The following is a 12,308-nucleotide window of genomic DNA, read 5'->3' as shown; positions in this document are numbered from 1 at the left end:
ATGGGAGATCCGGGAGCCGGTCAGAATAGCTCTTGTCCTCGTTTGTCTGACCCGCTCCTCTGATGCAGTGAGTTCGGTGAGGTGTTTCCTTTGAGTAATGGTCAAAGAGAATGGAGACTCCACTTCTGACAGGTTTGGTGTTCACCCTCCTTGCTAACACAGCTGCACTCCTGCTTTGAGTGATGTCTAGTGTTCAACAACGTATTTTTGACACCTCCCACCTTTTAAATATGCCAGTAGTCATAGTTGTGTTCATGTGCTAATTCTTCTGTTCTGAGAAGTGGTTAATCTTGATCACTACTTAAATAGCTATTAATTGAGGAAAACTTTTGTGACTGAGAAAAACCTTGCACTTATAACTGGACAGCTGCTGTCCACTGCGAGTTGGACCACAGAGACACTACTAATGGTATGTACTTAAATATCATAGTGATGGTGGAGTATTGTGTGCAGTTCTGGTGTCCTCAGCATAAAAAGGACATGGAACTGTTGCAACAAGTCCAGAGGAGGCCATGAGGATGATCAGGGGACCGGAGCACCTCCCGTATGAAGACAGGCTGAGGAAGTTGGGGCTGTTCAGCCTGGAGAAGAGAAGGCTGCGTGGAGACCTCATAGCAGCCTTCCAGTATCTGAAGGAGGCCTATAGGGATGCTGGGGAGGGATTCTTCATTAGGGACTGCAGTGATAGGACAAGGGGTAACAGGTTAAAACTTAAACAGGGGAAGTTTAGATTGGGTATAAGGAGGAAGTTCTTTACTGTAAGGGTGGTGAGGCACTGGAATAGGTTGCCCAGGGAAGTTGTGAATTCTCCATCCCTGGCAGTGTCCAAGGCCAGGTTGGACAGAGCCTTGGGTGATATGGTTTAGTGTGAGGTGTCCCTGCCCATGGCAGGGGGGTTGGAACAGGAGCGATCTTAAGTTCCTTTCCAACCCAAGCTATTCTATGATAATATGGAAGTTCAAACAGCCAAGAGTCAAACCACCTGTGAGTTAGGAACTGTCTTACATGTTTACACCAAATGATTGTGGGAATTGATGCAATTAAGTATTTTTAGAGTTTTGTTTATTCTTCAGGCATGTGAGGAATTCATGGGAACATTTGTGAAATTGTCATTTTAATGTTTCCAAGAGTAGTGTAACACGCAGTATGGGTAACGCTTACCACTTATACAGATCAAGAAGAGCCTGGGTTTATTTCTTTGCTTAAACTTAGCTCAGATGTAACTTGGAATTTCCAGTAAGTGTTCTAGGGTACACCTCACTCCTGGTATTGTAACATCTTAGATTGGTGTTCTATGACATTCAAATAGCTGTTATCCTCATTAAGAAACATTTTTTCATGTACCATTTTCATTACAGTTATGAACTGTTTTGATTTCATGATCAATGGTGTCATTTCCCAGTAAAAACACATCAGCAACACTCAGTTTTGGTAGCAAGACAGATAGCTGTTGCAGTGTCCTGTCCTGCTTACTGGGATTTTCCCTGAAGGTGTACACAGCAGATGCCATTTAGAAAGGATGGAATCTCGAGTCTGGTGTTTGCCCTTTTTAACGTGTGAGTAATTTCATCTTTCTTATTGCCCATTTTGGCTGCTTATTATAAATACAACCTTGTATTCATTGGTTTCTTTATATCTCAGAACAGTCAGGTGAAGGGAAACAAATACATCTTACAGTGTCTCTTTCATAGTTGTCTTTATTTGTAGCTGATTGCTGTGGTTACTGGGGGGTTGTAAAACTGGCTTGCTGCTTTGCTAAAGAACGTTTTACGAGCATGGGAAAATTTTACAAGCATATGAAGTTTCAGTCTTAAGATAATCTCTGAAAAATTATTTGTATCGGAGAAGGACAGGGGAAGATTATTCACACATTGTCACAGGCAAAACACTCATCTTGGGGGGGGAGGTAATAGCTTAATTTATTACCAATCAAATCAGAGTAGGATAATGAGAAATAAAAACATAATGTCTTCTCCACACCCCTCCCTTCTTCTCAGGTTTAACTTTACTCCCGAATTCTTTACTTTCTCTCTCCTCCAGCAGCATCAAGGAATAGGGCATGGCTCCTTTCTCCATCAAGGGGAAGACTCCTCAAACTCTTCCCCTGCTCCAGTGTGGGGTGCCTACCCCAGGAGCCAGTTCTTCACAAACTTCTCCAACATGAGTCCATCCTGCAGCTCTTCACAAACTGCTCCAGTGTGGGTACCTTCCGTGGATGCAGTCTTTCAGGAATAGACTGCTCCAGCGTGGATCCCTTCTTGTGCACCCCCAGCCTACTCACTCATGGGGTGAGGAGCAGAAAAAGTTTTGACTCTGTCAGCACTGCTCAGCACTTAACAAAAACATCCCTGTGTTATCCACTGTTCCCAGCACAAATCTAAAACAGCCCCATGCCAGCTGCTCTGAAAAAAATTAACTCTATCTCAGTCAAAACTAGCACAATGCTATTTCAAAATTAATGATTGTGTATTTATTTCTAGATGTTTTTAAGAACAGGAATGCTTAGTAATATTTAAAGAATTAACATGGTTACAAACCAGGTTTCTCACTGGCTTTGAAAAATACTCCAAACTGTTACTAAATTTAAAAAGTACTATTTTCTTGAGTGCTCCAGCCTTTTTATCGGGCCTTTGAAGAGCAAGTTGGATTACCCAACAGATCGATACAGTTCAAAGAACAAAAGCAAGTAGTTTACACTTAGCAGGTATTGCAAAATGATGTACTTTGGTTAGGAAAGCATGTTGACAAAAGCTCCATGGCTGTACTTTTTTGTAATGTTGTACATCAAAGCAACAGTCATGTAAAGATTTTGCTAAAGTTAACAGGGTTTATCATATTAATAGTTGGAAAAATATTACATATATCCTCTGAAATTTTCAGTGGGTCTGGTGTTTAATATTAGAGGACAAAATGTGTAAATATATATTCTGAAGTATCTTGCTAGACAGATAAAGCATAGAGGGCTCAAGACAGAAACATCATGGTTCTACTTTGCCAAGGGTGAAATGGAGTAAGTGCAGAAGAGTGGGCTGAAGCCACAGACTGGTGGTTCTGTCTAGCCTGTACTAGTAGGAACATACACTTACACATCAATTCAGAAAGTGTGTTAAAGCTGTCAGTGTCTTTTTTGGATACAAATCAATTGTACACACAGAACACTGCACTAGGCAGTCAAAGAAATAGGTATCATTTTGATCATTAATATATAAGCTTCTATTTTTAATACTAGAAGATAAAAGAAACCCAGATTAATTTGCATTTAACATACAGCCAGAACTGATTTAACTTTGGCTGTTCACATGTCTGTGTTTCTATCAAGTCACTAGTCAGTGTCTTCACCTGTAATGTTGGTGTAATTCAAACACGTCACAGAACATAGGAGTATGATATTACAGCATGGTTTTGCAGGCCAAAGCCTGTACAAATCAAACACCTGCATAATGAACTAATCTATGCTGCACATGCTTACGTGGCTGCAGAGAACAGGTTGCCATCGTGCTTTAAGTTGTTTGCAGTTCTCTAGAACAGGAGATGTGCCTGTGTAAGCTCCTCTCGCCACACCTAGTGATGATAGGTTTGGACTTTAATGTGAAACTTGGCTCTTTCAACTGAAACTTAATTCATTGTGCGTATTACAGGACACGTGTCTCAATTTAGTCTTCCTGTGCGAGATACCACTTGACCATAGATACACGAATATATGTGAAGTCACTAAGATTGTGCTGTCCTCTGAAACTGTGAGCTCAGGAGTTTTGTGTTCCATGTTCTAAAGCACCATACTTTTGAAGTATCTGCACTGACAAAGAAGAGTGATGTCCTTCATCAAGAGAGAAATCTTTAATCTACACTTATTAAAAAAATGTAATTAAAAATTATTGTATTCCATGAAATTTAGTGTTCACAAAAATAAGGTGATTTCCTTACTCATTTTTATTGCTGTAGTCTTTTATATTTTCACAGAAAAGCCTGTTAAAAAAAGATTGGCTGGTCAGAACAAGACTGGAAAAATGGTTCTGACATGAAATTAAAACCTAAAAGTAGCTAATTCTTTTGCAAGGAATAAGAGGTTTTATGCATTCATAGAAAAAGTAAGGATTCTGCATAAATTTAAGATTCTGTAGGGTATTTTTCAGCCTCCCAAATCCACCCCATCCTCTCTTTAATTTACTTGCAGGAATTCTCCTATCTTAAAAATCAGAAAAAGTTCAAGCTCTCTTTCAAAATTTCCTGTAGGAACTGTTTGGGAGAAATAAAACATATGGAGTTATTAAAAATAAATTTGCTTGCTCACTGAATTATGTACAAACATCAACAAAAATACAAAATGTATTATAGATGTAATATTAATGAATGATAGTTATGTGTTTGATTTTTTTCAGGAAGTAGCCATTCCAAATAATTTTATACATAAATAGTTACATTTTGCAGGTTGTGGTAGAATAGTGGAGAGATTTTAGAATTCCACTAAAATATCTTATTGCTCATTCTGTGATAGCATATTTCATTTTTTGAAGTTTCCCACCATATTTCCCATTGTTGTGTTTCAGTTATTTGAAAAAAAAAAAAGCACCTATTTTTTCATCTAAATGACTGTTTTTTCTAAGGAATGTGAACATCTGTCTGTTGTTTCAGTCACAGAGAGAAAAGTATGTTTGTGTTCCTTGGCTGTTTCTGTTTCCTCCTTGAAAACGTAGAAGGGAAGTGCTCTGAAGCAAACATGATGGATGATCTCTCACAGGATATATGATATGACATGAAGCCAACTTCACAGCAAGAAAAGTCTCATTAATACCCACGTTCATTTTAGTAGATGAATTAGTGACAGTTGAGGTTGCAGAGGGGCAGCTGGCTCTCTGCTGCAGTAGATGGCAAATCTCACTTCCCCTTAGAAGAACAACTTTGCAGCTCTTGCCACTTATGTCAGTATTCAAAGGTAACTTTTTACATGTATTCTTTGCATGAGGCTGAAGAAAGAGTGCTGATAACCACAGAGGTGCTGATCAGTAGCTGCCACTTCTTGGGTTTAGAAATACAGGAGTATTTACTCACTTTTTTTCTTTATAATCAAATTCAAGTCACTGCATTTTCAGTAATATAACCTATGTTAAATAGTAGCTATACCACCAATAATTTTGTTCACAAATGAATATAAGACCACATATACTACACTGAATGAGTAAAATTATGCTTCTGACCCAGAGAACAATCTAGCCCTGAAAAAACCCAAAACAAAACCCAGTGTCAAAACAGAAGAGTGCTCTGCTGTCGTAAGATTGGCTAGTTCTGACACACCGCTACTGATTTATACAAGCAAACCATCTTCAGTCTTTCATCGTTTAGACAAAGCCAGGATTGTTACAAGACACCCTTTTTATAGAAGAAGGAAATAAGGCAATATTGGGAATTAAGTTCGCCAAACTCAATTTCATACCCTAAAGAAACATCAGTGCTTATTCTTGTACCACTGAGATGTAACTGATTTAACTGGCACAAAAGAAAAAAAATCAAACCAGCATTTTTTCAAGTGTTTTTCCATTTCTGAGTAATAACCCTGATGGCTGCTCATCACCAGACTAGACCATGCTTTGCATTTGATCAGTATTTTCTGTCATATCTTTACTCTTAATAAAAACATTGTTTTAATGAAGCCAAAACACAGGAAATTTTAATTGAAGATGAATGATGTCATGTGCACAAAAAACATTACAAATTTGTTAATTCTTGAATATTTATTAGCTTGAAATATACTGAGTATTTTGTAGCTAAAACTTAATTCAAATTAAAGTAGCTTTTAATTTAAGTTTGGGTTTTTTTTTTACTATTCAGTTCTTGAATACTCACTTTTGGTTATATTGAGGAAAAAAGATACTTTAATATGTGTAAAAATTAGGATTTGGATAAACAACTTACTTGTCCAAAAACATAAGAGGTGATCCATGAACAAGTAAATCTATTCAAGTATTTGCAATTGCTTGTATTACTTGTTTGACATTTCTAAGTGCTGAAAATAAGAATGCCTTCGCAATGCCCCAGGATCCAAGAATGATCTGTTCCTCACCATGTCTAGTCTTGTCCCAAGAGATAAGTCAAACAGGTTCTCAAACTTCAGTTTTAAAAGACAAAGACCATTATACACTCCAACCAGCAAAGACAGAAAATTACCAGCTGCAGCTGTGGGTCTCAGTAATCCATCTAAGAGAAAGGCAGTAAGAACCAATCCAATTCACACCAAAATTACTGTAGTAGGAATGGAAATGTTATTAAATACTTGTACTTCGTTCTGCCTAACTATATTGCCAGAAGCACAAAGAACACACATTTGCCCTTCCTGTGACTCAGTATTCATTAATTTGTTTAATAAATAAGAATTCCCATACTTACAGGTATTACTTTTAAGTTCCTGAGGGAAAATCCCTCAAATATCAGTTATGCATCACTGGACACCTTGAACTTTTGTTACTGCAGGAACAGAGGAAAATATGAAAGTGCATTGTCATGTGCTTTCTGAAACGACCTGGCAAATATAAAAATTTATTAGACTTAGTCATGATGTGCTATATGTTTTACTTTTTGTTATATCCCAAGCTCAGAAAGCTGGGGCTGTTCAGCCTGGAGAAGAGAACGCTGCATGGAGACCTCATAGCAGCCTTCCAGTATCTGAAGGGGGGCTATAGGGATGCTGGGGAGGGACTCTTCATCAGGGACTGTAGTGATAGGACAAGGGGTAAAGGGTTCAAACTTAAACAGGGGAAGTTCAGGTTAGATTTAAGGAAGACGTTCTTTACTGTGAGGGTGGTGAGGCACTGGAATGGATTGCCCAAAGAAGTGGTAAATGCTCCATCCCTGGAGGTGGTCAAGGCCAGGTTGGACAGAGCCTTGGGCAACATGGTCTAGTGTGAGGTGTCCCTCCCCATGGCAGGGGGTTGGAACTGGATGATCTTAAGGTCCTTTCTGACCCAAACCATTCTGTGATTCTGTGATTCTATGAGCCTGCCATAATAGTTTACTAATTTCCACCAAGATAACTAACTTTTTCTTTTGTTTTCAGATACTGGATTTTGTGTGTCTTAGGTAGCTCACGTTTTCAGTATATTAAAAACTTAACTGATTGTTGCTTAATCTTTAGCTCTCTGCAAGTTAATCACTGCATTGTTTAAATAAAAATATTCAGTAACAGAGGGTTACTTACAACTTTGTATATTTTATTAACCAAAATACCATGTGAAGAGAAATAAATTACGAAAATTGAAATGAAATGGCAACAGCAACCTGATTAAAAAAAAACAAACAAATAAGACAGACTTAAATATATGTAAGAAATCAACCCCAAAACAGCAAAATATTTTACTTTAAATTGAAATGTGAAAAGATAAATCTGATTCCTTTCTGTATTTATCCTTCTAAGAGAATCAGTGTTTTGTATATGTTATTAATATGAACCATTAATTCAAGTCCCTGTTTAATTACAGTTCAATTGGAAAGGTCTGAAAGTTCAAGCAACACTTTAACCAGAAGTAATTCTATAACATACGAACAGAATTTATACAAATTTCCTTATTTTGCTTAAATAAAAAATCACAGTATCACTACCGCACAGTAAATAAGGTGTCTGCCTTAGTCAGATGTGAACAAAGCATGGAAACCAACAGAGATGTTTCTGTAACAGCAAATACACTGAACAAATCCAGTTCACTACTGTGTTTACAGGAAAACAACCTTATTACACTGAATTTAGATTGTGCTTAGTTAATATACAGACTATGAAAAAGTGTATCAAGCAGTGACTTAGTGTGAAGGCAATCTTAGTGTTTGAGTCTCCAAAAGGCACCAAGAATAACAATGTAAAATAAAACGAAAAGGCTCAGTTCTGCAGAGTATTTTTACTTCATCATGCTGATAGGCAGGGAAAAAGTGCTTAGAGTTTGCAGCACTGCACTCTAGTCAAGTAACAAAACTCTCACAAAATACTATTTTACTTTATTATATTATTTCAGTGAGGCCTGAGCCTCAAAGTACCCTCAGATAAATTAAATTGCAGATTCCCAGTATGTTGTAACCTCTGGACAAATCTAACAGGAGAAAATAATGAAAAAAAAAAATGTTTCTGTCTGAAAATATTTTACCCAGCAATATGTCACATGAATGTCATGAATATTTTCTCTTTTCTTCTCTCTGCTTGTTTGCCTGTGTACAGGACAGGCAAACCTGTCACACATTCAAACATTCATGCAATGGCTTTTATGTGTGTGCAGGTTTACCTCCCCCATACAGAAAGCACAACAGGAAGCCATGGTAGTAAAACTGTAGTGTGTGTAGCTTGTACCTTAAACGTAAACCTCATATACCTTAGGAAAAGGTCATGAGAACTGTCTTTTTCAGTCAGTTATTGTAACATGAATAAAACGAATATTCAGCATCTTGCTGAAGATGTTAGTTGGCTGCTCTATACAATGGATTAAAATTGACCTAAAGACATCACCTTGTTCTGAGGAGCTGACCCTCGGCCAAGAGGAAACGGCAGGCTTGAGCTGTGACCTTTGTACTGTCCTGTTCCCTTTCGTAACTACCCTGAAGGAGGTAGCTGTCGGCTCTGTTTTCTGTTTTCCTCACTCCTGCTCCATGTGCACGACCACACTACTCAACAAAACAATCTCTGGAGAATTTTCTTTTGGATGTTAAGGAAAGGAGACATTAAGAGTTCTTACTTAAGTTCAGCCAGCTTCACTGGAAGTGAAGGAATGCAGCTCAAATTTCCCTTCTGAGGAAGGCAATATTGAAAATACTGGACACTTACTCCCTAGGGAGAGTTATGACACAGGGGAATAAAACGCAGGATACATCTAAAAAAGCACCTGCCCTGAGGTCAGGCAAAATATTCTGGAGTACAAACGACTGAAATTTTACTTGTACACAGAATAAACCCAAAACATTTGGAAAGAAAATTCTTCAGAATAAGAATGACTTCTCTAATGAGCAGCATGAGTTTTCCAGCTGCCAGGGTGGCTGCACTTTTCCCAACCAATGGCTCATCGGCATCTTGCCGGACTCCCAAACAGACACAGCAAATCAGCAACAGCACAGACTGCTCCCACCTTCCTCCAGACCACAAGTGCCACGATGGCAGCGCTCCCTCTTACTCTGAGGAGCTGATGTTTGGATTGAGACACTGCACACACTGCTTGGATTTGCCACCTCTGTATCAGCGTATTGTCTTCGTCAGCACCATGGAAAAGAAGGTGCTGATGAGTTACACTCCACTTGCCCTCTGTCCCTTCATAGAACTGTGTTACTCAGTGAAATATGCTTCTGTGGACTTCCTGGGTCAGCCCTAGCAGTTTGAATCTCTCTGCTGGAGGGGTGGCAAAGTAGGCTTTCTGTTCCTCTGAATACTTTTCCCTCACTTCAATTATGTCCCGGTAGCGAGTGTCCTGCCAGTGGAAATTGAATTGCTCCAGCAACTCAATTCTTTGCTCCTCTGTGCTCACACAGTCAACCGGGGCACGCTGCTCCAGGAATGGTACCTGAATATCTGGGAACAGGAGAAGACCTCGGATAGCAAACCAGCCACCATACCTGGGATGGATACATACACCAAAGATCTTCTGGAAGAAAAAAAAGAAGGATCTGGGATGTCTTACTTTACCTCTAGTAATGGTTAGAGTTCAACGGATCAAGTTGCAATGCAGCTTCTTACACTCTTGCCCTCTGTTGGGGTGCCACACAGAGAAGAAAGGAATTCCTGAACATGTGGCTCAAAGCATTGCATTTCATTCCCATTTTCCCATGCCCACACCACCCTGCACTGTGGGGAGAGTAACCTTTTTGGAAATCTAACAAAGAAATTAAATATGGTGCAGTTTTTTTTTTTCTATTTATAATGCTCCAAGCAACAGGTTTTCTTTTACACTGAAATCTCTTGTCTAAGAAGATTTCATAGCTCAAGGTATTTTTCTCCATGTATGCATCTCCCCACTACCCTGAAGAATCCTGGAAGCTTCTGATTCCTGTCTGAAACACTTCATGCATCTATATGTAATCTGGACTTTGTATTTTCCAATGGGAAGAACTAGTGAGTAAACAATAGTTGTATGATTCAGTGACTGCAGTTTAGTGGTTCTTCCCAGGCTGTGTTTTTTGCCTCACCTTTTCCCCCCAAGGATCAAGCTTCACATCCTTCCTTTGGTAGTAATACGCAGCTCCAGAAACGTGGGCAGCTGTCTGAGCCAAGAACTTTGGCTTTCGGTTTGGCAGAAGCTCATAATCAAACATGATGTCCACTGTCTGGTCAGAGAATTTCTGGGAAAATTAAAACCAACAGTCAGCCCAGGCTCATGGAAAAAGATTTGCCACTACTTGCTGGATGCTAGCAAATCAGGCACCTGTGAATGCTCCAGACATCCTGCTAATGAAACCTATCAGCTTGTGGCCTTGGTTTTTCAAACTATGACTGTAAAGCACTCTACATTGCTACAGGTTGTAACGGCAAAGAGACAGAATATGTAAGTAAAGCAGGTCAACAGCCTGTGGATGCTCTTACAATCATGAATAATGCTTTACCCTTCTAAAGAGCACGTGCAGGAACCTGGAAGGCATTGTCTGCTGCTCAACTCACCCAGTTACATACAACAATAATAAAAGGAATCAATGTTTCAGGTTCTTACCTCCTTCAAACGTGACAAATGATAAGAAACACACTGATCCACAGGATCCCGGATTATTTTTAACCGTTCTTTGTTCACAAAAGGTTTAAGGGCTTTTTCAAACATTGAAGGTGTGCTGAGTACCACGAAGGCCAGTGTGTCATCTGGGTAGGGGAGATGAAAGGCGGGCTGCACAACAGCATTGTACCATCCAACCTTTGGCAAAGAAAAACAAATCTCCATTAGAACAGAGGCGCCACTCTTTGGCTACTGGGCATGCAGGAATTTAAAGAAGTGGAATGAAGTGTAGCCACCTTCATTTGCAACCTGAATATGCAGCCTCTCTGCTGCCTTCCATTCAAACCAAGTTGTTTTGCATATGGGATTCGGAGTTTCTGGAAACTGCCCTGTGAGGTGTGCGTGAGAGATAAGAATCATCTACTGCATTCAGCTCAAGGCTGCCCTTTATCCAGCTCTGCTGCTCAGAAACCCTAGAGGGAAGTAGCAGCAACCAGTTTTGCCAATGCAAATCAAGTGTTTTGGTTTAGATAAAGCTTTTACGGGTTGGGTTTGGGTTTTTTTTTTTTCACATCTTCAGCCAGAAAGAAACTGGTACTTCTGCTCATGTGACAAGTTGCATGGTTTATTTCTTCAGCAGGAAATGTTGATGTGTGAAAATGAAGGATGTGAAGCTCCTAGCAATGCTAAAACCTGCCAGAACCATCAGCTGTAGTGCATGGATTGTGACACACACACATTTTGGTGTTTGTTTCAGGGCTGGATGTGTTGTAACACAGTCCAGAAATGAGGGATCACACCGGGGCAGCAACAAGAGCAAGAGGACAGGCCTGAACCAGCAACTACCAGCAGGGGGAGGAAATGGCTGAATCCCCCCGCACCCCACTACTAATGTGCTGCACAATAACATCAGTCTTTTTAGGGGTTAGTACAACTTCCACTCTCCTGGGCTGCCATAAAGACCAGGACTAACGTTCAGAGAGATGTCAAGTAACAGAACTCTTACTATTTAGTCTGAAAACACAAAATACTGGTCACCTCTAAACAGTAATATTTCAGAAAGGAATCTGAAAGTGACTTTGCAGGTGACACTGGCAGCCAGGCCTGCCCACACGGAAACACAGGTTGAAAACTAAGTTTAATATGAAGATACATTCTTGTATCAGACCCAAAGTTTAATCAGTTTTGTAGCTCTTGTTTCAGATGCTGAATCAAGATGTTACAAGAAAGTACAGAGGTGAGAATCTAGGGTTTGCTGGTTTCCCAGTGTACAACAGTCAGTGTATCAGGTCAGGAGGTATGAAAATTAAACCTGGGAAGAGATACAGCACTATAAGGTTTCCCTCTGGCAGCTGTAGTCTTTCTGATCCGGGTTCTGCCCCTAATTCTGCTTCTGTGTTTTGGGAAAGCAGTGTTAGATTCTTCAAATTCTGGAGATTTCACTGCTCTCAGTGCCTCATTCCCTTCAATTGTCAGATTAAGAATGTAGTTGGAAATACGACTATTTCAGGTGACAAATACAACATTCCCTAAGGAAGGGAAGGTCATGTTTATTGTACCAATCTATATTTGACTGTCGATTTGTATTTGATATTGCAGACTGGTGATTTACTGCAGATTGCGCCTGTCGTGGGCAAAGAAGGAACCCCC

The 12,308-nt window shown here is 39.6% G+C and overlaps 1 protein-coding gene across 2 annotated transcripts; it reads right to left on the bottom strand.

Moving 5' to 3' along the window:
* Positions 1-7,298: 7,298 nt before the first annotated feature.
* Positions 7,299-11,373, bottom strand: MMACHC (metabolism of cobalamin associated C). Of its 2 annotated transcripts, none has more exons than XM_057432342.1 (3): positions 10,662-11,373; positions 10,144-10,296; positions 7,299-9,599 (listed from the first exon to the last, which is right to left on the bottom strand). In XM_057432342.1, the coding sequence occupies exons 1-3, from the start codon at positions 10,881-10,883 to the stop codon at positions 9,291-9,293; spliced, it is 684 nt and encodes a 227-aa protein (XP_057288325.1). In that variant the 5' UTR covers positions 10,884-11,373; the 3' UTR covers positions 7,299-9,290. The 2 variants fall into 2 exon arrangements, with proteins under 2 accessions (XP_057288325.1, XP_057288323.1); XM_057432340.1 differs by having other exon boundaries at positions 7,303-9,602; positions 10,662-11,371.
* Between the last annotated feature and the right edge of the window lie 935 nt (positions 11,374-12,308).

The sequence above is a fragment of the Pezoporus wallicus genome, unplaced genomic scaffold (assembly GCF_028554395.1).
Source record: "Pezoporus wallicus isolate ANWC-B61680 ecotype Strahan unplaced genomic scaffold, APGP_CSIRO_Pwel_v1 contig_14428, whole genome shotgun sequence".
NCBI lineage: Eukaryota > Metazoa > Chordata > Aves > Psittaciformes > Psittacidae > Pezoporus > Pezoporus wallicus.
The sequence above is the reverse complement of the archived record's forward strand: the minus strand, read 5'-3'. Positions and strand labels throughout refer to the sequence as shown.

What these genes read in the sequence shown, in the direction of transcription:
- MMACHC (XM_057432340.1), bottom strand. Translation starts at nt 10,883, where the DNA reads ATGGAGATTTGTTTTTCTTTGCCAAAGGTTGGATGGTACAATGCTGTT. An exon ending in ATTTGTCACGTTTGAAGGAG is followed by an intron (nt 10,297 to 10,661) that starts GTAAGAACCTGA and finishes TAATTTTCCCAG; the next exon opens with AAATTCTCTGACCAGACAGT. An exon ending in TTGATCCTTGGGGGGAAAAG is followed by an intron (nt 9,603 to 10,143) that starts GTGAGGCAAAAA and finishes TTTTTCTTCCAG; the next exon opens with AAGATCTTTGGTGTATGTAT.